Source organism: Botrytis cinerea, chromosome 3, assembly GCF_000143535.2.
Source record: "Botrytis cinerea B05.10 chromosome 3, complete sequence".
Lineage (NCBI taxonomy): Eukaryota > Fungi > Ascomycota > Leotiomycetes > Helotiales > Sclerotiniaceae > Botrytis > Botrytis cinerea.
The window spans coordinates 2680257-2703968 of NC_037312.1; the positions used below are offsets into that span (position 1 = coordinate 2680257).

The window sequence follows — 23712 nt, forward strand, 5'->3', positions numbered from 1 at the left end:
GGCTATACTAACTAAAACGTGGGATGAGCCTCAAAATATCATCCTAAATATGCACTCTTCAGTCAAAGCGGAACATAGTTTTGGTCGGTGCGACTTGTGAAAGTCTCCGACTTCAGCGTCGGTATACATACGCACCGTAGCGCGGGTCGAGAAGTTCAAGGGTCATTTCATGCATATTTTTACCAACTGCCCCATCTTGAAAATCATCTGCAAAGCTAAGGATGTTTTGAGTGTGACTGATCGACATGAAGCCGACTCGGATACTCTGCCGTCATTTAATTTCGAAAAGGGATCTTAGGGGAGAGACAAATATCCACGTCCCTTCTTTTGGTGTACGATCCAGGTACAGAGGTTTCTGTTTTAAGAAACCTATATCAATCTTCCTTGGGTGGGTCTCTAGTGGTAATGACAAGTGTGAGGCGGTCGGAAACGCGATACTAAATTGTTAATCAAGGGTTCTTATATGGTTTCATATGCCAGTCTGGGCCGGACAGTTGTGTATTCCCCATCGTGCATGAGTGTGAACTTGCCCTCTCGGGATCATCGACTCAAATCACCGAAAAGTCCATGAAGATCATCTTATCTGACAGTTTGGAGTAGTTTGTGGTGGTGCGTTCACGGCGTTTCAAATGCTCAAATTGGCAGCTGCTTTGGGTCGAGGTGGTCGCAGAGATGGCGTTGAACCATCTAATCTGGCAAATAGCGAGCTTCCAATTGATCAGAAATGGGACAGACATATGCAATGGCTATGACACGGTTGGCATTTGAATGCCATGGATGCAGTCGCAACTTATGTGGAAGTCTTCACAGTTCATCGGGACCGAGAATTTGACAAAGTTGTATATATGATTAAATTATTGCAGAGCCAGACTGAAATTGAAGAATGCACGCTATCGGATATATACCATCACTGTCAAACACTCTTTTCTTATTTTCAAACATAATGTATCAAATTTTCGCGATAGCTTCTATTTTTTCCCTTGGGTTTTTGGGCGTATGCCATGGCCAAGTCACCGGCATAGACGTGAGGGATATGATGGAAGAAATGGAACATATTTGGGTCGACAACGATGGGACCAATTCGAATGGTTTTGTGAAGGGTGTATCACCATGTCTGAATTATGCACTTGGATCTAGTAACCAAGGCGAGCAAACTTCCGCTCAATGGGTTCGATTCGCCTTTCATGACTTTGTGACGGCAAACACTACTACTGGTACAGGGTATGTCCTTTTAACTAAGATGTGTTAAGAGCGTTAGCTGACTTTTTGAAGTGGTATGGATGCATCACTAGGTTTTGAAAGCACTCGCGGAGAAAATCATGGACTCTTCGTGAACGATTCTTTGACTTTCTTCAAGCCTGTAAGATGAATCCAAAACCCCAGCCCAGTGTTCGTGTTTGGCAAGTACTGACCATTCAAAAGACAGTGAATGCGTATTTAAGCATGAGCGACAATATAGCTTTAGCAGTTGTCGCATCGGTTGCAAAATGCGGTGGTTCTAACTCGGGAATAAAATTACGCGTTGGCCGAATTGATGCAACGTCAGCAGGTCCAGCTGGTGTACCGGGACCGGCAACAGATTTAAACACAACTCTTGCTCAATTTGCAGCAGCTGGATTTGATGCCAGTCAAACCATCGGTCTAACAGCATGTGGACATTCATTGGGCCGTGTTCACAATTCTGATACTCCAAATGTTGTCAACTCTTCTTTTGTGACGGCAACCAATCTCGACGGAGGTGAGCCATTCGACTCGACTCCTGGTGTTTTGGATCCAAATAATATCAATGACTATTTGGATGGCACTGGAAATCGTGGAGGTCCTTTATGTACCGCGGCAAATGTGGCAGATCGATCAGATTATCGTCTATATATATCTGACAACAATGCAACCATCCAAACTATGTCAGAGGAGACAGCATTTCAAACGAAATGCAACTCGCTGTTTGAGAAAATGATAGAAGTTGTACCCAGTACAGTAACTCTCTCTGATGCAGTCAAGCCTATGGAATGGAAAGCAGTGGACGTATTGATGGACATCTCCTTGCGTGGAGATGTTTCCATATCAGGACTTATTCGGAATCTTTACACTACTACTCAGCCTCCGAAAACTGTCTCTTATAGCACAAACTCTTCCACTGGAAACTCTTCCACCGGCACAAGCAGTGAGACATCCGGTTCCGGGACGTCCATCTTCGGCTCGACTACCTATTGGCCGTTTAACAGCACGATTGCTCCGGGAACAACATCTTTGTCTTTCAACAATGTGACTTATTCGGTCAATGACAATATCTTTGTCTTGCCGGCACAATCTTCCTTCGACTCAAGCAGTGGATCTGTCATTGTCAAAAGCGCTGCTCTAACATCTGCTAGTGGCAATGGGGTCATGACAGCTGTTTTGTATGTTCCCACTGAACAAGAAGGGACTATAAGTCCAAAGATTGTACAGCAAAACGTAACATTGACTTCATATGGTACCGCCGGGGCGTACACTCTGTATTCAACAGATACAGTAAAGATATCTTCCACTGGGACAGTAATTGTCAAAGTTGCTCAAGGTGATTCCTCGAGCCGAACTATCAAGGTTACCACATTTGCTCCGTAGAATTGGGTAGATTTCCAGCAGGTGGACATAATGTGGCTGGGAAATGAAAGTCTCCACTTTGGCGTTGTGCGGATAGGATTTGATCATATATGTACACTGAGATAGAAATAATGAATAATGATAATAGCATTTAATAATAATGCCTGTTGATCATATGATCGCCAGTTTTGGTGAAAAGAAATGGGTCAATATAGTGACGCTAATGACATGATGGAATGAATGACGCTTTTTTTGTCGATTTCTCTTTTTCTCCCCCCCCTCAATATCTTTTCAATCAAATCCTTCATACTATTTTAAAGTTTCTTACCTAGTTGAAGTGTCCTGTCGCCACTTTCGGCTTCACTGCCATTGAATCGTTGGCCCCTTCCATTTCCATTTCCATTTCCATTTCCATCTGCCTCGTTCCGTTTTTGGATGCGCTATGTCCCCTTTCATCACGCCACTCTCCAAAATGGAATGATTCAATGTTGTATCTCAACGGTATTCGCCCCAAAACATTCTTTCTTCATCTTTTTCTTCTTGCATCGGGTATCGGCAGTCAGCATACCGGATTTGACCTGTCATACCCCTCCTACTTTCTTACGCCAAGTTCTCAGTTGCTGCAGCCGCCGCAAAGCCCTCCATTATGCTCGTATTTGTGTGGTTGATAATCTTCCGCGGGACATTCAATCCTATCCAGTTCGTCGGGATAAATCACAAGATGCTAGAGGGAAGTCTCAAACTGCCACGTCGCACCCTACGTGCAAGCATAGAGAGGGAAGCCGTGGGCTTCCCGAAAAGTGCAATATTTGTTGCTGAGGAGGCTGTTTCCGAGTAGGCTGAAAGTTCTGTACTCGGGCAGAAGAAATCAATCGGACCAGAACCCTTCAGATTGCGTGACAAGCGCCTCTTATATGAGCTGCGGTCTGACTATTTCCACCGGTTTCACGACAGCCTTCCTCAGCTTTCCAGAAGTCTTGGATGCAATGTAACTGTCATGATATTTGTGTATTACAACTGGCCAGGTTTCTTCCATGGAAAGACTTTTGCCAATTTGCATGAAGATTTGCATCACAGCCTCGTTTGTTTTACATTATCTTACATGGTTTCACAAAAGCCACATGAATGAATCTTTCAGAAAAGAAAGCACATTACAAACACGCAGGAACAAGGAAATTAATTCCAACGACACACACTTGACAGCTTCCATTATTGAGCACATACGAATTATCTTAACAAATGTTCCGATACCAAAGATAATCCAACCAACGTGCAATTGGCACATCATTATCAACCAATCACATTCCCGAATTCGACCCATGCCAAAAAACCCATACCGTCCGGCCCTACCCAGATAATCGGGTTGTATCCCATGCGCCTCTACTCCGATGCCATAATTCCATTATTTCCCAAAAGAGGTAGCCCCCAGATGGTTCTGTCCAGGGGATTTCCAACGCATACAGAAAATTGCCCCCATATCCTTGTGTAACTTTATCAGCTTACACCAAGACGAGATGATAGTTTCCTCCTAAAGACAGTCTGTAACCTCGCACCAACCGCAATAGTCGTGATCGCCATACTGCTCTTCTTTGCAGCATTGCACGCAGCAGTTGTTGACGAGAGGAGTAATCTCGATGATTGCCATTTTAGCGTGATGAAAGCAGTAATATTGGAGAGAGAGAGAGAGAGAGTGTGTGTGTGTGTGTGTATGTGAGAGAGAGGTTTGAATAGGTGTCTCGGTGGCGTGAATGAGATGAAGAAGGGACTTTTCGGTATGCTTGAATCGATTATTATTTGCTGATGGTATAAGGCTGAAGGTTGGGTCGTTCGATGCAGGAGAGGATCAGAGAGAAACTGTTCGAAGTCGATGATTGAAGCTCATTCTTAGATGAGGATCTGCTTGATACTTATATACTTATATCCAACGTCAGGCAACAGTAGATCCCTCCGAAGTCTTTGCCCAGATTCTTAGGATTATTTGGTTATCAACATTTGCTCACCAGATATCAAAGTTGCCTGTTTCATTTATTCATTATTATAACGCATGCACAAGAGAAGCAACAGACCAGGGGTACATGTCACAGCCTCGATACCCATGTCTTGCCCTGCATTCCTTAAGCGGTGAAAGAGTGAGGCTTCATCGCTATCAACCCCTCTCCTTTTCTATGCTTCCCCTCTACGAATGTTTCAATTGGATTACAATGTAAATCCTGCCATCGAGATCCACTGTCGAACTTGCTTTGCTTTCCTCTCACCTAAGCTCATTATCAACACCAGCAATCCTATTTTGGAAGCAGACAAGCGTATCCAATGCGCGCCACGAATCAGGTGCGTGAGAAGACAAAGCATGGGTTTTGATAAAGATCAATAGATGAGGATTTGCTGCTAAATATAATCCTCATAGGGTTAGTCAGTGTTCCGGTCAAAACAACTCATTTTACAGCTATGCGGGGCGCCTTCATACCTTGCGTGTACATCTTTAATGTGCGACTACTCGTGCTGCAGTCTTAACTGCTTCTTTGGATCTCTTAGCCAAAATTTCAAAGACGCATCGGTTCTCCTAGAGGCAGTGATACTACCATTGAAGAACATTGGAACGGTGCAAGACCCAAGGCATGGCGAAGTCTACTTCTCTGGCCTTTCGCAAAACTATCCTCTCTCACACTCCGCGCGATTTCTCCCTTCTATTTTCAGCCCAGAATATATTATATTGGCTAACTAACCCCTCCTTTGCACGCCACTCAATGTACAGTTTCGATCTACTAGGTACGCACCGACTAAATATTAAGCTCCTGCCCTACATCTTCCCCACTACAATCTAGAATTTCGCGAAACTTAAATGTCAAACTTAATTCACGATGTCGGAAGCTCACAAATTGCCGCTGTAAGTCTATCTGTACAGACATGCCTGCAGGGCGATACGAAGTAAAACTGTATTAACCTCAGTCACAACAGTGAAAAGCATCTAGTGACCGATGATCACTGGCACAGCTAAGCTCCAAACCTACCTTGTTCTCGTGGAAATCCATGTTCTAAGTCACACAATCCCTGACTCCTGTGTTCTCCCCTTGTTAATTTGCATCTTAATCATCATCGGCGCGGATTTAACCCCCAACCAACGTTTACATAAGCTTCATCAAAATCAACGGGGGGACGCCGGGCCAGGCCGAAGCCTGGCTCATTTCGTCGGGATACTTCGACTTCCCTGTTGAAAACTCTTGAACTTCATGCCACAAGCCGAATCGGGTGCGGGTAGGGGACGAGCCTTGAAGCTCGCCAGGGTTTGACGAAAAATGTCTTACACTCATTTCAGAATTTCCCCTGAGCTCCGTATCTCTCTGTAAGTACGAGAAACTCTCAGCCAGCCCAAGGAGCGATCATCATTGCCAATCAAGCATGATTTATCTTTACAGCTGGAAGCTAACATTATCACAACATGAGGGTTTTTTGTAGGACTTGTTCAGTTTCTTGCATCCAAAATGAGGGTTTTGCTTTCTCCACTCATGTCTTATAGGCATTTGCGTCTCTTATTTCCAGATTGGTATATACATACATATGCATTCCTGGTCGTATGCAAAAGAAACTTTCGAGGCTTGATCGTGTAACAAAAGTGCGTTCGCTGTGTGATTACAATGGATTATTCGTACGACTTTTGTGTCAGGAGAAATCCGATGAAAAGCCAAATCACTTGTTCTATCACCTCGATCGTCTTGGACGTGTACGATTTCATACTTTAGCCGGGGCACAAGATTTGGGATACCATTGAGCTGCTGGCTTGTCCCTGGGCTATACATCACCAGGTACAATGCTCACAAGTTCAAATAGCAACCACTGGGGTCAGATATACGATGAAGTATGTGGATCTGGATATGGGACGATTTACTTGACATTCTTTGTCAGATATGAACACTGCAAAAGGATCAACCGACCGGGCCACCGGCTCCAATGTATACAGCACACCACCATTCTTGAATGGGTTGACTAAATATTCCCACAACAGATATCCCTGAAACTTCAATGATCTATCACCTGAAGATTGAAAACCGTTATACCAAGCCGACGTAGGTTTCACACTACTACCCTAAATATTTCAGTTACATCTAACCGAGCATTTGCCGGGGACTTCCTACTGCAACAGCAGCTCCTTGAAATTTATATTCCTTCTTTCCCCTTCTTGAAATTGACTGCATAATAAGACGCTGCACTCCCGAAATAGTCTCGCCCATTGAGTAAACTATCATTTTAGTGGCCAAACCGCGGAGGAGGTGTGGATTGCGAAACTCACTAACTTTCTTTGTGAGTTATTCAATCTACATCAACTATAACTCCACCCCCACAATCCAGACACACCTTCCAGTCATGGCCCAATATCGCCTCTGGACCGTCTCTTAATTGCTTCTCGGCATTACCCACCGCATTGTGGTCTATAATTCGCAACTTTCTCCACTAATACCCCTCAAAGAGTGTCACATAACTTTCCCCACGATCTTCAAGCACTATAAGCGCCTCCTTGAACACATATCCACCCTGAGACACTCTCATGTCGCTTGCCTGGTACATACTAGTATTAGCTTCTGGATTGGCACTCATTCTCCAATAAGAAATGCAGACGAAAGCTGAATCCGACGGGCCGAACATCGTCTTGTTTATCCGTGCTCACCATAACGTTTCTTCAATCAAAATAACCCGCATCTGCCGACTTTGCTCCACGTCAAGTAACCATTGTTCAGACTAGGGCTAAAAATATCTATCACATCACGTTTATTATTTACAAAATTTCATCACATTTTGCTTTATCCACTTTCCGCGGGGCTGAAATGGAGAAGCTTGTCGTGTAGACAGGCATAATACAATTTCATTTCCATCTTTGATGCACTCGGCAGTCTTACTCAGCCAATTCATCCGTTTTTTTGAAGAAAGTATCGTCCGAAACGCACGATCCATCCGGTCATCGATAGCGATGATCATCTCGGGATGGCTTGCCAGAACATTTACGCCTCCACCAATTCTCAGCTCTGTTTGAGTAATTCTCAAGTACTAGGTGCCTACCTAGTGAGCCATGACCCTCTCGCCAAATCTATCTTCAAACGCCAATCTTTACACTATTCAGAAACAGAACACACCAATCCAGCACGCTAGCACGTGCTCTATTGTGACCAACGAACTGCATGCATTAAGTAAGGCTATGCTATGCTATATTATGTTATCGTGGGGGTCCAACCCATTTCATCCCATTGCTCCAGCCCCGACAAAACAAAAGTTCCCAGCCTTCCACTAACCCTATTCCACGACTCTCGGGCCGCATCCTGCACTTTCCTCTGAAACATTCGCGAGGTACTTTCCGAACATGCGATCCGATCCTGTCTATGCAAATCGTCGATGCGGCACGATGCTGCAACGCGCCCGCGGCAACGAGGGTCGAAGACGGCAATGATTCATGGTAATTGTGAGGACCGAGGAGGCGAAACAGAAGCAAAGACAGAAGTAGAGACCTGAAGTCCTACCAATACCTAGGTAGGTAGGTATGTATACGTAAGCGCTGGAGTTCCCGAGTGTTCATATCTACGAATGGATATTAATGAGATAGACAGGCATGTTCTCCACACTTTACTCGTACCATATCACATGGTATTGCAATCTTACATATCCGCTATCATATCACATCAAACACCTAAGAAAGATGCATGAACGAGGCGCAGATCTGTGGCACCTTATCCCATCTTTCCATGATGTGTGTATCTTATGGTGTATACGTAGAGGTAGGCATAGATAAGATTGCGTCAGTCAGAATATGCAATCAACAATCACTATCTAGCTGGCTATCTCGTGGGTCCAGCACAAATGGTGTACAAAGCAAAGCGGCAAGTTGGCCGGTCTATCTTTGTGACTCTCGTCGAGCGGAGCGGGGATGAATGGGTACGGATATTGACATGTGCCTCTTTCTATCTCGCGGTACGCTTTATTGCTTGTGATGGTCCCAGAAACAAAATGAAGGATCACATTGCATATGCAATGTTTGATTTTTGGGGAGAATGGGGTGGAATATCATGCCATTCTGTTGATGAGGGAATATAGTTCTTTGATACGCACCGACCGATAAACCGTGCCTCTGTCTCGCATTCCCCATCCCCATTTCTCTTCCTTCTGTCTCCTCGTTTATTCGGTCCCAGGAAAGTAGGCAATGAAGGATTGCATTGCATATGCAGACGCAATTCTGCAACAAGACTTGGAATAATAGCGCTCGGTATCAATTCAACATTTCTCTAATTTTTCAACCCATGAGGATTACCAGGCAAAGATAAAGCGTGTGTAGCCTTGCCGCTTATAGGGAACTAAACCGTGCTTCTATTATGCATCACCTTGAGTTACACAACACTGTGGGGTATGCTGTGTGACTCTTTAATGTAATGTATCCCTGTTGAGATTGAGGTCTAGATGAGAGGCATGACAAATTATATAGTTATAGGGTATAATACCGTGTATTATATGATGTAAGATACGCCTATGTCTCAATTCAAGCTGGCAGTATATACTCATCGGAACCAACTTTTCTATACGCGATGAGGATGCCAATAAACTAGACTCATGTGATTGTGAAAATTGACAGTTCATTATTTCCTATCCTATGACAGTAACCGCTTCAATTTCCGCCTGAAATTAAAATGTGCATCTTTCACATGATATCCTATCACAAACCCCCCTAGTTATTAAAATTGACCTGGACCCTTCCCGAAATATTCACCGGCAGCTACCTTTAGATGCGGCACGGAATTTGAATCGTCGGTATTAGAACCAACATTATTTCCCCACCAACTAAGCGTTATATTATTGTATGTTAATGCGAAGAAAATGATGATAGTTGCAAGTGCTGTTCCTGTGTCCATCGCGGCTTGGAGAAGATCTAGATGAATCTATTAGATGCGAAATGCGAAATGCGAAATGGGGAATATGAGGAGTGATGAGGAGCGAGGGATAATGATGATGAAAGACAAGGGATATACTTACAGTTATATCTCTTCCACCACGCGAAAGCTCTCTTTCTGATTAAGTAATTAAACAAAAATCCAAATATGAACCACAGCGAATACTGTGTCGTGTTCGCCGGTGGGATGTTTCCAGCCGCGTTGAAGAATACTGGTACATTGATGTATCGTACCCAACTATTAGGATATCTTCTATAAATGAAGTAGACCGCAACAGTGACCACTGGTCCAATCAGGAAGAAGTACATAATACTACTATACGTCTGACCCGCTTGAAACATTCTTTGGGGGCCAATTGTTCCCCAAATAAGCGAAGCGTTATACACGACTTTTGATCCCGCACACGTGAAGCGCTGTGTATTTTTCGGACTGCATAGATTTGGAATATGTCCCAACATCCATCTCAGTACACCTGTTTGAGTCGCAGTCGCGAGGACGGATGCATATATTTGTCCTACGAAAAGTACACGCGGGGGAATCTTCATGTATTGGCCCAACTTGAGATCCTGAGCGAAATCCAAACCATGTTTTACGGAATTGTATCCGTAGCATTTCACCATCATGTTTGCGATCGGCTTGCCAGGCCATGCATAGCCGGCTATCAACTCGGTGATGATGTTGAGGAAGATGCGCTGATTTGTTGTACCTTCGAGAATTCCTTCGGGGATAATGAGTGTGACTGCCATGCCGCAACATACTACGATGAATCCCCAGACCGGAAGACCAGATTCCCAGTATCGAACTGTAAAGATGCCGAGACCGATGATAACAACACTTAGGACACCGTACCACCAACTCGGCACTTCTTTGTAATTGTTCATAAGTCGTTTGTGGATATCTTCTCCTCCGGCTCGAGAGTTTCTGAATTTGGCCCAGATTTCAGATCCGTTGTAGAGGTAGGTGTGAACGATTATTGCGGTGACGGCCGCAAATGAGAGAGCGTAGGACAATGTATAGGACATAGAGATATACATCGGAGAGTATTCTTCGTACTTGCTTAGGACAAAGTCCAGGTTGGAGTCGACGACGCGAGAAATGTTATAGGCTTTCCCTGTGTTATCGAATGTACTCGAGGATAGTAGTGGGAGACTAGTTTTGTTGTTAATGGGTGGAATGTCACGAAAAAAGGTAGTATGGCACTTACTATCCACTATTCCAGACATTAGTGTAATAAAGAATAGGCGACAAAAATAGATAAAAAATCACTACAACTGCAAATGCATTGCAGGTAATGTAGAAAGGTGTCGTGAGAGGAGTACCAGCATATGTAATTTGAGTCCAATCGAAACTAATTGGTAGCAAACCCAAACCAGAATTCATGCCAAAGATCGTATTGACGACTTGATTTTTCGGCACAATCCAAGTGATGAAAGCAAATGTACTTAAACTCGTCCAAAGATAGTCTGGGAACCAAAAAATAACAAAGGCCACAATTGTGAAATAGGAGAAGAATCGGTAACGGGATAGAGTCCAACCGTTGGCTGAAAAGCGTTCTTGAGGTTCATGTAGTGAGCGGAAAAGAACTGTGGATGGTAATGCAGCAGGCCAGATGAGGGCTGCTGGATAAACGATCCACCGACGGGCAAGACCTGCAAGACCGAATCCGAGCATCTGAGTCGTTAAGAGGAAAAGAAATGTGAATCCAGCACCGTTGTCATGGTCCCAGTAAACGGGACTAACGATTGCCACGAGAGCGCCTGAAGCATAGGCAGCGCTGGCACTGATATTTACGCACTTGGAGATTATTAGTTCTTTGTCGAGATGATAGAAGCAGGGTACTAGCTAAGACTCACAATAACGATTAAAGCATGTTCTTTAACAGAAAATTTTCCGGGATTGATGTCGAAGGATAATGCGCCAAGTGGTACTCTCCATCGAGGTAGTTTCTCCCAGGCTCGTCCAATTGGGAATACTAACAACTGTGCCACAACATATCCGATACTCAAAGAAGGCTATACTAGGTTAGCAATCGTTTTTAGCCAAGTAAAAATGTTCATAATATAGCGACATACATAACGTAAAGCAAAGAATTGATTAGCACCAGCGAAGACCATGACGAAAGCGGTCATGAGCACCCAAGCGCGAAATGCTATATATAGTCAGAACGAAGAACAACCATTTATAATAACTCAGTGAACTTTTGTTTACTTACTGTTGCAAGGAATACTGGGATCATCTGTATTAGAAACACAAGCAGCGACCTCAGGAACTAAAGATATTCATGTAAGTTTACAAAAATCGCGAGTTAGAGGGTTGGGGAACTTACAAGGTGACTGATCACCTTCAACATTCCATTGGAAAGCCTCTGTAGGAATAAGCTCAACGGCTTCAATTTTCTCACGGAGTTTTTGTTTTTCAAATTCCAATCCCTCTCCCTCAACATCAGCTATAAAAGGATCGATTGTGTCTTTTGTTCCAGCTTCATGTCGCTTTTCTGGGTGTCGAAAGACACTCTCATCACTCGGACTTTCAGATGAGATGTGCGATATCTGAGTAGACATTGTAGCGAAATAGTTGATCGACTATCCCAAAGCTCGAGGAAATCGGGCTTAAATGATGATAGGATGTGCTACGAAGAATCATAGAAAAGAAACACGGGTCTGGTCCCATAATATAAACCACGAGTAAATAGAGACATACTATTTCCCAAGATCACTTCGTTTTTTTTTTTGAATTCGCCGCTGGTCAAACCAAGTTGCGTGATATCCACTAGAGATAAGTGATGGGACAATGCTGGAAAGCATTCACACACACTTGGTGTAGATGCCCCATACTCATGGGGTAAGATAAGAGCTCCATGCAGTATTTTCCCCATTCGTCTATATGCTTTATGAAGACCGAAGTGGTGGGCGTCGATAAGACGAAACTTTATGATGCCCGGCCCTTTGAAACAACTCAATTGAAAACTTAAAGATGGGAGTATATCATACTCTTTGGTCTATTCTTGTTGCGGTTGACTGCTTTACTTCGTGCACATCAAAACCCCACAAAATTGTAGTGATACTCCCTTGATGGCGTGCTCATCAAAGCGGATCTCATTACGAATATAATTATATTGAGATGAGGATAATTTGTCCGGAAGAAAGGAAACAATGTATTGATAGATTGCCGACCAGTTTACCGGTATGATCAGTCAATTATCCTTGGAATGGCGAATATAAAATCGGTGCATGGGAATTCTTCTGCTGAGATTGAACAAACCTAGGCACGTGTTAGGCACTGAGTATATCATTCTGAACATTCAATTACCGAAGCCTAGGGCTGAACCCTCTCCAAGTTCTATATGTAGGGATGATTACATATAATAGGCTTGGTTTTAACATGATGCGTCCTTGATTTGATATTCGAAATCTTGGCTTGTGCTGAGATATTTCGAAATCCTGAATCGTCCTCCAACATTCACCCCCCACTTTGTCGCTTCAATAGACACGGGGAAATTTCCCCTTACCGCTGATTCGCCGGATAAGTAGATCAATGTGAGACAGACAAATTCGATCAAAGCACAAAGCACACCACTAGAGGCCAAGATTACGCATTAACAATAATACAAGGAGATTGACAAAATAACGTATAGAGTTTAGAGCTGGAGAGGTGTCAATTAAACATAACATTTCTACGATAAACCATTCTATGGATTCGCAGAGCTTTGAAGTCCGCACGATAAAATGGCAACGGAAGCCTCAATGGATGTGTACATCAGTCGTCAAGACTTTGGATTAGTTCGTTAGATCTTATCATCGTTGATGTCATCTTCGCTTCGTTATCATTGATATCAATATGGACAAGAAGCTTACGCAATTCGATCCATTATTCCGTCCATCAATGATCTAGGACTCTTTCTCATGATCACTGCCAAAAACAAAACAAAAAGCCATAACATCTCCGGAAAAGTTATCCAGAAACGTATTGCGCTATCGCCATACCTCCTGTTAACGCAGACAGCCTTCCCTATTGGAACTGGAAGATCCACAAATGTTTAGCCTGTCGCTTCCCTTCATGATTAGTAGCATCCATTGCAATTCCTCTCCTTTTGATTGAATCAATTAGCGCAAGCTGCGTCTAATATGCTTCCTCATCAATACTGCAGATATATAGGGGGGCAAAAAGGGTGGTAGATTCCAATGTTGGAGAAGATGAGCGATGACAATTTGAGTGTGTATTTTCAAAGAATTCTTCTCTCTATCTCGAGAGGCTCTTCAATTGAAATTACATACACCACCTGTTCGCATTCTCTCTTAAGTCTAAGGTACCATACAAGTTTAAGTCTAAGGGTCTTTATAATTTTCGTCCTGTATCAAACTCTTCTCGCTCTTTCAACATGGCAAAAAACTCTCAAGTATAAGTATACTTCTTCATGACATACAAATGATTCTGATATCCAAGGGATTATCACCGTTATTTAATAGCAATCTATCTCCATAAAAGACCAACAGCATAGACTCCTCGCTTTAAAGATACTGCTTCATTGACAGATATTTTCTCTGCCATCTTCCTATCTCTTCTCCTTCTTGTCATCGTTAAACTCATTAAGACCACCCACGCTTCCACTCGATTATTTTACTCCTCTATCCCTCAAATTCTCACCCTACCTTTCCTTCCCCCCCTTTTCTCCCTTTTCTGAGTTAAATGAACTACCACCACCTTTACACCACAAAGTCTCCCATACAAACTCTCAACAATCACACCTATATCAAAAAACTCATCCAACAATACTACATACATTAATTACACTACACTATACACTACATCACAATACATAAACAATCTATTCCATCTATCATTATTACAAAACACTATATCACATCAACTACTAATTACCAACTATCAACTCCCCAATGAAGTATGAGTGCAGGAGTAACAAACAAGCGAATTCCAACTCCCAACTCCCAACTGCCAAGTACAACGACTGGAAAATGAAAATAATTCCCAGAAAAAGTGAAGTATATCAATCAACCAAATAACCGTCTACTCTCACTGTATGATTCGCCGGCCCCTTTACTCTTCATACAAAACAAAATGTAGAAGAATTCCATCTTCCCCAAACAGCGAAGTCCGCTATTCCAGGTTTATACAGTATACACCCTACCTATTGACTCAAGTTAAGATTGATTCTAATTTAAATGACAATTGCAATTCTCATCTCTGTCTTCTAATTACCCCCCCCCGCCCCCCCCCCCCCCCCTTATCCCCTCGCCCCTCTCCGCCTTACCCTAAAAATCCAGAAATACGTTTTTATCACAGATACACTTCCTCTACCATTACTTTACCCTAACCCACTGAGTGCAATGCAATGCAATGCAATCCAAATTTCCTCAACCTCAAAAACCACATCATAAATCAACCGAGCAGCTAACCGACCGATTGACAAACAGATAAACCAAAGAAAAGTACGCGCTCTCACCTCGCTCCTCCTTCTTCCCCCCTTCCGGTTTCCAGTTTCCACTTCATCCATTTTCCTTTTCCACCTCTAGGATCCAAGGTCTCAAGTCGCAGATCATGAAATAGCCAGTTAGCTCTTCATACACACACACATATATATACACATACACCGTTTCGCACCCATACCATACCCATAGCTCTGCTAGACCTCCATCCCATCCCATCCCATCCCACACTACCATACCACTTACTACCTGGCTACCTTTCCCATGTATGTATTTGCTTCACTATATATACCATATCGCACAACCATATATATTATGTACACGTCCGCGAAATCCATCGCTCTTACACCACCCATTCATCATACATATTCTCTATCGTACGAAATATCTCACCATCCACCCCACCCCACCCCACCCCACCATCATCACCACTCTCCTCTCCCGTGTACACCCCTCCCATACATACCGCTCATACCATACTACCCTCCCATAGATCCCTCCCATACCATACACCCCACCATTCACCCCCACCCCCTCCCCCAATACCAAGAATCTCAATACCACTCTATAACCTAACATTAATCTCTGATTTGCCGATGCAATCCAATTCAGTCCGATGGAATGGTGAATGCAATGCAATGCAATGCAATGCAATTTTCCTTCCTTCTTTCCTTTCTTCTTTCCTTCCAGCTTGCCATACATAAGTACAGCGTAGGATACAACTCTAAATCTTTTTCCCAAGTCTAGATCTCTCCGGACTCTCCGGGTCCCTCTCTCGATCTCGATCTCTCCACCCTAGAATCAACTAAATCCATTCATTTATCCATCGTATACCAATCCAATCCAATTCAAACCAACCTCACCTCAGCTAACCTCACCTCAGCTAACCTCACCTCAGCTAACCTCACCCAATCAAAATCTCACAAAAAAAGCCCCCCCCCCCCTTAAATACAAGATAGAATAAGAACCCTCTAGATCTTTTCCTCTCTCTAGATGCCTCCCGATCACTCCATCCCAGACCCAATCAACCAAATCCATTCGTTTGTTCACCATACACCAATCCAATCCAATCCACACACAAATGCAAATTCCCACCCAAAGCATACACAAAACCAAACCATTCTACACCTCCTAGCTCCGATATCCAATCAGCAAACCCTACATCAATCCACACCACACCATACTAGATAGAAACACATACATAAAACCCACAAACACAATCGACAAAAACACAAGTACAAGTAAGTAAGTACACAATAGAAGAGAGCACAACTCTAGATCTCTCCCGGCTCCTTTCCACCTTAGAACCAACCAACCAACCAACCAATGAACCATTCAATCCATCATACTCCATTCACCCATCCATCCATCATAGACCTTTTACTTCCCTCACCCAATCCCAATCCCAATCCCTCATCAAAAACCAAACCAATCCAAACCAATCCATACACAAACCCCTACAAACCCCTACAAAACCCTATTCAAAACCACAAAAACACAAAGACACAAAGACACAAAAGGATCCATCTAGATCTTTTCCCAACTCCAGATGTATGTCTCCGGACCTTCCGGTCCCCCTTGGACCCCTCTTTCCTTGTCGATCTCTCCACCCACCCCAGAACCAAGTTCCTTCCAACCCAGCAATCCAGCAAACCCAGCAACTAACCAACTAAATCCATCCATCCAATCCACCCATCCAATCCACCACCAAACTCCCATCCAATCAGCTCCCCTACACCAATCCAAACATCCAAACACTCAACCTTCCCAAAATCGAACAATCGAGATTTTCAACCCCCATGAATGATAAAAAGTATGATCAAGTTACTACCGACATATATACATACCTATTACATCTATCCCCAGCATTCAATATCACCTCACCTAGTTGATTAGTTAACTAGCTGGTTGGCTGACTAACCGGCCGAGTCGATCAAGTCGATCAAGTCGATTCAATATAAGTGACTTACTTAGACGTACATATGAAGGAACAAACTAACAAACGACTTAACTGCAGTTCGCCACAACAAAAAGCAATTCCCCCCCCCAGAAAAAAAGAAAAAGAAAAAAGGATAACCAAAAAAGGACCATAAGAATAACAAAAATCTCATATAATTAGGTAGGTAAAGTATATTATTACTAGGCATTATTACTACGTTGGTCAAGCCAGACAGACAGGTATGTAGGTACAATCTATGTAATCCTACTCACTGAACCTCATCCACCCCCACCACAACCACAAGCAAGCAAAGCAAGAAACACCAGATTCGAACCTTTGTTCCAAAATCTCTTCTCTCGAGGTATAAAGCGCCATTCCATTTTTCATGCCCATCAATTTCCAACCAAGAACAATTCGATCCAAAATCCCTTTCCACTCCTTTGCTTTCCATTCCCATAAACATGACTCCTTGTTCTCGTTTCTGGTTTGTCCAGAAGAGGAATTACTATCATGTAACTCATTACTATAGAGGAAAATTCCAGAAATACCCTCGTGGTTCCCAGATTTGGGTCGAAGGATGTTGTAAAAGATGCGATCATAACGTCATAATATCATGACACAATCCAACTTCTCGTCTCAATGCTGTATGCCTCCTCAAACAAAACTCATATTTTCATCATGAACCATTAAAGAATCCTCACGTGTGGGAAATCTCTCCAAATCCATGTCCATATCCACGTCTTGATATTCTCCACGCAATATTCCCCCAAATGCTATTTTCGTCTCTCGACTTAACATCGACGTACCTCCCAGCGGTCGTTCACTTCCAATCCCCATGATCATATCCTCACAAGATGGTGTTTCAACTGGTGTAGGCTGGGGTGTATTTTCTCCCTCAATTCCCTTGCAAGCTTTCCCACTACTCATCGGCCTAGCCATTCCACAATTCTTCATCGATTGTGTCCAGTCCTGCATACAATAAGATTGTGACGATTGCCTCTTTGCCGCTCTCGCCATACTCATCTTCGCTTCTTCAATAATCTCCTCTTCCCAAAGTGGTAGTAATCTATAACCCAAATTTTCCATGATAGCTCTTTGCGTGAAATTAATCTGATCACAACTCCACAATCCTTTTGCCCATTCCTGCGCATAGTAAAGAGTGGTTCCTTGCTGATCATCTATAAATTTCATCGCCAATATTAGCGCTGCGAGAACGATGACTTCGGGATGGGTAGAATCGATGTGTTGTTCTTCTACACATGGTGGACTTGGGAAATCGTATTGTTCGAGTAATTGATCTTCGGATGATTCGAGAGGGTATGAAATTCGCCACGAGCGAGCAAATCTAGAATTGAGGGAATCGAGGATGCAGACTGCGAGGGCGAGGATTTCGATTGGTAGATCGGCGCGGCTTAATAGGGCGTGGACTAGTTGAGTGGAGGGATCGGTTAGGGAGGTGGAGGAGGGGATTAAGTTTGTGAGATGAATTGCAGGACCTAGATTTCGAGAAAGAGATTAGCCTAAATGTTTTGCAGGGAAAAGGTTGATGGTGTGCATAATGACGGAATGGATTGGGAAGGTTGCATACCTAAATAGTCTGGATCGAGGATTTCATCAGAGCTGAAAAGAGATATTGGTGATTGGGCTGCCGTGGTATCATAGGAGTGAGAGGATAGAGGTGGAGTTGGTAGGTTTGAGAGCGGTACATAAGTTTGTTCGAAGAAATCCGAATCAACAGAATCGAATGATGATATTGAGGAAGATCTCTTGCGCGAAGACATTGAAAGTGGTGGTGACATTGTCGGATTCATAATTGAAGAATTATAGAAGTGATTGATGTGTGGTATTTGTATGGTAAACGAACGGGAGGTTGGTTATGCAGTTTTGAAGTGAGAGTGAGCGATCCAAGGAAGTTGTTGGCATGTATTGGAAAATGTAGGTTTGTGGAATGTGTAGAGTGAGTTGATGGATACCAAGGGAATAGAATGCAATGTAGGAAGTCGCATCAAGGCTTTATGTAGATATAAGTCCTTATGATGAGGTGATTCCAATATTCGATTTCCAATAACACCTTTGTGGTCTTTTGGTGTGAATGGGGATGATGCCCAGGAGGGTTTCGATTATAGAAAAATCCTCTTCCTTTCCCTTCCGTTTCCCTTCTTCATGCAATGCAATGTAAATGTAATGTAATGCAAGTTTGAATGAATGGATGGACGGATGAATGAATGAATGTGCTTTCTTTGGCTTGCTGAAAAGACTCGATTATGTTGTATTGTGGTTCTTAATTGAGTCTTGCCAAGTCGGGGGAGGATGAGATTTCTTTCCAGAAACGAGTGAATTCGAGAAGGAACCTTTACTTCACTATAGATGTTGTTCTTCTTCTTCTTCTTCTTCTTCTTCTTCTTCTTCTTCTTCCTGTGTCTGTGGTGTGTACTCGTATCGTATCGTATTGTAACGCGAGAAACTCGAAACAAAGTGAGTGAAAGTGGTGAGCAGCGAGCGAGTCCTTTGAATCAATGCTTTATATACTTGAACGATTGAACGATTGAACGATTGAACGATTGAACGATTGAACGATTGAGCGATTGAGCGATCGAAAGACAGTCTCTCGGAAGCAAACTTACATGAATCAAATTAAAAAGAAATCAAACGAGCGGGATCATCAGAGCTCTATATACTGAGAATTCATGGCAATGCAAGAAGTTCAAGATGAAGTTCGGTGTGAGGAAATGTGGATGGGGGTGTTTTATGGGGAATTATATATATGGACATATATGGACATAATATGGACGTAATATGGGAATATATATGGAAACGAATGCATGGAAACGGGCAAAAATACATATGGATCTGATTTCCGATGGCTATTACCATAATTATGGTAAATGTGAAATAAATGCGAGGTTCAAAGAAACGGAAAACGGCCTTTTTGATCTTTGATCTTTTGTTTCTAGTGGAGGTGGTGGCTCGGGTGGATCATCGACCTGGGTCAACCTTTCTTGGTTCAATCTGAGACAAATCCAAGCACAAACCATTTATTTGATTTTTCCTTCTTTGAAGATTAGATGTATGTTGATTCTTCTTTTCATCTGATCGATTGAGTCAGGTATATTTCTTCTAAAGGAATTTGACTCTCCGGTCTTGACTCTCTCGACTACCTAGGGAGGTCCTTGGTAGATCTTACTCTCTCACTCTCTCTCCCTCCTGCCCCCCCCTTCATTCTCGCCAACCTGACACGGCATAGAATGCTTCTTCGGTCTTTCCATACGCCTTATCACGCGATCTCTTCGTACATCACATCTCACAAAGCTACATATTGTTCGAATGGCACCCAATAGTAATCTGACATCCAATTCCTCCAAGCCTTCCATCCAATTCCTCCAAGCCTTCCATCCAATTCATCCAACCCTTCCATCCAATTCACCCAACCCTTCCACTCCATCCAATCCACAGAACTCAAGTCGACATATCACCAACTAACCACACATCAATCTGCACACCTCAGCTCCTCTCCCCCCCCCCCCACACCCAAACACCTCGTACCACCATCATCCCATTCCCAGCATGATGCCCTACCAAGCAACCAAGCAACCAAGCAACCAAGCAACCAAGCTACCAAGCCTCCTCGCCCGCCCCAAAACCCAATCCACAGAACGGCCGCTAATCAAAAAGGTACCCGAGTTACCTATGGCGTTCCCAGCATCCCAAAGGTTCGCGGGCCCCCTCTCGTAATGACTAACCAGTCACCACAAATCCCATCCTTCACCGTCTTCCCATCCTAACGTTTCATGCAAGAAGCAACTAGGGTCCTCGTACAGATGTCCCGTTCGTATGTAAAATTCACACATACGTACATGCATGATACATGGGAAATATCGTATTCGGCACGCATATCTCTTCTAGGGATTGCAGTATGTCAACATCACACGTAAAGAAAGAATTCTATCCCGAGTAGATTTTTTCATCTTGACCACTTGGGCATTTCAATCTGCCGAAGATATCACATGTATCTATCTAATAACTACTTTGTGGAATCCATCTACCTCCCAAACCCATCATCCCAACCAACTAACCCTCCTCACTCAACCACCTCAAACCCAGCTCGCGTGCTCAGATTTCCCCTCTCCATCTCCCCATTCCCAAACACGCAGCGATCAGCATGAAAAAAAGCAAAAAGGTCCCTCCCTCAAGCCCGCAAAGCCAAAAAAACAAACATAAAACCCCTACTGACACCACCAGCGCAACCCTAAAAACTCTAACCCCGACCCGCGTCCATCCATCAACAGCACAGCACAGCACCGCACATCAGCTATCTATCCTATTAGCCAGGAACCGCCGCGCGAGCGAGCGAACCAACCAACCAACCAACCAACTAACCAAGCACAAGCTCTCTAAACACATACCTACCTACCCTACGATCCGATCCTCCGACCCTAACCACCCCAACTCCAGCGATCAGCACGCACGCAAGACGAGGAGAGAGGAGAACCCTGAAGATTTCCCTTCGGGGACGAAAAAATCACATTCCAACAATTACAGAAATGCCAACCACCGCGGAAATTGACCATTCGACGACGACCAAGTACGGGATATAAGGGAGGAGGCATTGCGTATGATTTCATCTATCCATGCAGCAGCAGCAGCATCATCATCATCATCACACCACTCTATGTAAAACGTGAAATGTAAAATGTAAAAATGTAAATCTCACACATTGTAAAAAAAAAAAAAAAATATACCCAAGGACCCAGCGAAAATCCGATATCTTTCTCTACCGCATCCATCCATCGCACCACACTCACTGCACAGCCACCCACGTAGGTCCGACGTAGATGAAAACCAGAATTTTTCTTTCTTCCTTGATCGTATCGATGATCTTCAATCTTGATTTACTTCCTTTGCTTGGGGGAAAGGAAAAAAAGTCCCTGAATATAGTGAGAGGTATGTATTATATAAGAATTATGAATTATGAATTGTGAATTGGTTCTGTTTTACTGTTTCTTGATGGTACTCCTCCTGGGTAGTAGGTAGGTAGGTAGGTAGGTAGGTAGGTAGGTAGGTATTTATTATTATTTGGTGGTGTCATGATGAGGTAATGGGAAGGTTTGTAGTGATTAGGTACTATTTGTGAAATAACTAATTTTATCGTACATGTGTAACTTATATAATATAATATAGAAAGATAAAGATAAAGATAAAGATAAATCCAAGACTTCACATTTAGGTTATATAGCTAGCTAGCTAGCAATCAATTAATCAATCAATCAATTCACCTAGTTATTTAAGAATGATATTACCAAGGTAGGTAAACTTCACACAAAATTACTATTATCATCTCCCCTCCCCTCCCCTTTTTCCATTCTATCAAAATATAACACACATGAAATACAAAATACTAATACTAATACTAATATCTATCTATCTATCTATCTATCTATTCACCTATATAATCGAATTTATATCACATCTTCATCTCAATCTCTCTATCCTCATCCACTTATTTATTCATTCATTCACTCATTCCCTCATTCTCACTAATAAATAAATAAATAGCTCAAACAAATCACCTCATCACATACTTTACCATACATTACCATACTCTTTACTATATCATCTCATATCAACAATCTACCACAACCACAACCACAACCACAACCACAACCACAATCTCACAATCCCACAATATCCTCCCATACCCTCCCACCTCACCTCACCTCCCAACCACAACCCTCCCACAATCCACCATAAGCCAAGCCAAGCCAAAGTAAAATAAAGCCGCGCTGCCGCGCCGCCGCATCATCATCCCCACTACCCATGTCCACATCCGATGAATATTCTCCTTACCTTACCATACCCTTCCCTACCTGAGCAATCTCTCCTCTCTCCCCAATTCATTCTTCCGATCCCATCCTATCCCATCCTATCCCATCCCTTTCCAAGTCCCAAATCCCAAGTCCCAAATCCCAAGCAACCAAGCAAGCAAGCCACTCTCCCTCTCCCTCTCCCTCTCCACCCTCCACTTCCACTTCCACTTCCAATCTCATCCATCCATCCCTCCATCCATCCATCCCCTTTCCAGATCACACAATTCGAGCAAGAAAAGTAAAGTAAAGTAAAGTAAAGAAAAAAGAAAACCAGCTGCCCTCCTTTCTTCTTTCTGTCCTTCCTGTTTGGTATACCTAGTACATCACAATACACAATACACAATACACAATACACATACATACCATCTACCATCTCGTAGCACCTCACCTCACCTCACCTCACCACTTAGCGCAGCTCTTAGCGCACCATCCACCTATCCATGAATTATAGATACCGCATCGTATCGCATTATATCAATCGTAAAGCGCGGCTAATAAGACCACATAATCCCATCTCCTCTTCTCTTCTCTATCCCATTCCATCCATTCCACCCTCTACATCCGAACCCTTCCCATCCCATCCCATCCCATTCTCTACTCTCGATCCCAATGCACGATCAATTTTTTGCACATCCATACCTACCTACTCTATTACATATCTAACCCTCCCTAATTCCATCCCTACCATCTCAATATTTCCCCCCCTCCCCACCAACCCACCGACCCATCCATCCATCCATCCATCGGTACCATACTTTCTTTCACTTCCCACATCCATCCACATCCACATCCACATCCACATCTATAATACACACACCCTCAGATCAAGAGATGATCCCTACCTACCTACCTACCTACCTTCCTACGGCTTTTCTCAATCGGTATTGAGATTATATTGATATTGAGATTATATTGGTATTGGTATTGGTATTTTGCACATCTACTCATTCAGATATATC

General features: G+C 43.2%; 4 protein-coding genes across 4 annotated transcripts; 2 read left to right on the forward strand and 2 right to left on the reverse strand.

Moving 5' to 3' along the window:
- On the forward strand, positions 1–2660 carry Bcprd10. The gene is made up of 3 exons (XM_001546427.2): positions 1–1221; positions 1273–1360; positions 1423–2660. Exons 1-3 carry the CDS (start codon positions 884–886, stop codon positions 2602–2604), a joined length of 1608 nt encoding a protein of 535 aa, XP_001546477.2. The 5' UTR covers positions 1–883; the 3' UTR covers positions 2605–2660.
- Positions 2661–2840: 180 nt separating this feature from the next.
- On the forward strand, positions 2841–3463 carry BCIN_03g07860 (hypothetical protein). Its single transcript, XM_024692175.1, has one exon. It carries the CDS (start codon positions 3019–3021, stop codon positions 3400–3402), a length of 384 nt encoding a protein of 127 aa, XP_024547950.1. The 5' UTR covers positions 2841–3018; the 3' UTR covers positions 3403–3463.
- Positions 3464–9169: 5706 nt separating this feature from the next.
- BCIN_03g07870 (hypothetical protein) lies at positions 9170–12336 on the reverse strand. The gene is made up of 7 exons (XM_024692176.1): positions 11833–12336; positions 11719–11775; positions 11579–11655; positions 11360–11518; positions 10711–11300; positions 9589–10655; positions 9170–9484 (listed from the first exon to the last, which is right to left on the reverse strand). Exons 1-7 carry the CDS (start codon positions 12065–12067, stop codon positions 9291–9293), a joined length of 2379 nt encoding a protein of 792 aa, XP_024547951.1. The 5' UTR covers positions 12068–12336; the 3' UTR covers positions 9170–9290.
- Positions 12337–17060: 4724 nt separating this feature from the next.
- Positions 17061–19815, reverse strand: BCIN_03g07880 (hypothetical protein). The gene is made up of 2 exons (XM_024692177.1): positions 18478–19815; positions 17061–18385 (listed from the first exon to the last, which is right to left on the reverse strand). The coding sequence occupies exons 1-2, from the start codon at positions 18698–18700 to the stop codon at positions 17544–17546; spliced, it is 1065 nt and encodes a 354-aa protein (XP_024547952.1). The 5' UTR covers positions 18701–19815; the 3' UTR covers positions 17061–17543.
- Positions 19816–23712: the final 3897 nt, after the last annotated feature.

Coding starts and splice junctions, on each gene's coding strand:
- Bcprd10 (XM_001546427.2), top strand. CDS start 884: ATGCACGCTATCGGATATATACCATCACTGTCAAACACTCTTTTCTTA. Junction 1,222..1,272: donor AACACTACTACTGGTACAGG/GTATGTCCTTTT, acceptor GACTTTTTGAAG/TGGTATGGATGCATCACTAG. Junction 1,361..1,422: donor CTTTGACTTTCTTCAAGCCT/GTAAGATGAATC, acceptor ACCATTCAAAAG/ACAGTGAATGCGTATTTAAG.
- BCIN_03g07860 (XM_024692175.1), top strand. CDS start 3,019: ATGCGCTATGTCCCCTTTCATCACGCCACTCTCCAAAATGGAATGATT.
- BCIN_03g07870 (XM_024692176.1), bottom strand. CDS start 12,067: ATGTCTACTCAGATATCGCACATCTCATCTGAAAGTCCGAGTGATGAG. Junction 11,656..11,718: donor TCCCAGTATTCCTTGCAACA/GTAAGTAAACAA, acceptor GACTATATATAG/CATTTCGCGCTTGGGTGCTC. Junction 10,656..10,710: donor AATGTCTGGAATAGTGGATA/GTAAGTGCCATA, acceptor CAACAAAACTAG/TCTCCCACTACTATCCTCGA.
- BCIN_03g07880 (XM_024692177.1), bottom strand. CDS start 18,700: ATGAATCCGACAATGTCACCACCACTTTCAATGTCTTCGCGCAAGAGA. Junction 18,386..18,477: donor CCTCGATCCAGACTATTTAG/GTATGCAACCTT, acceptor CTCGAAATCTAG/GTCCTGCAATTCATCTCACA.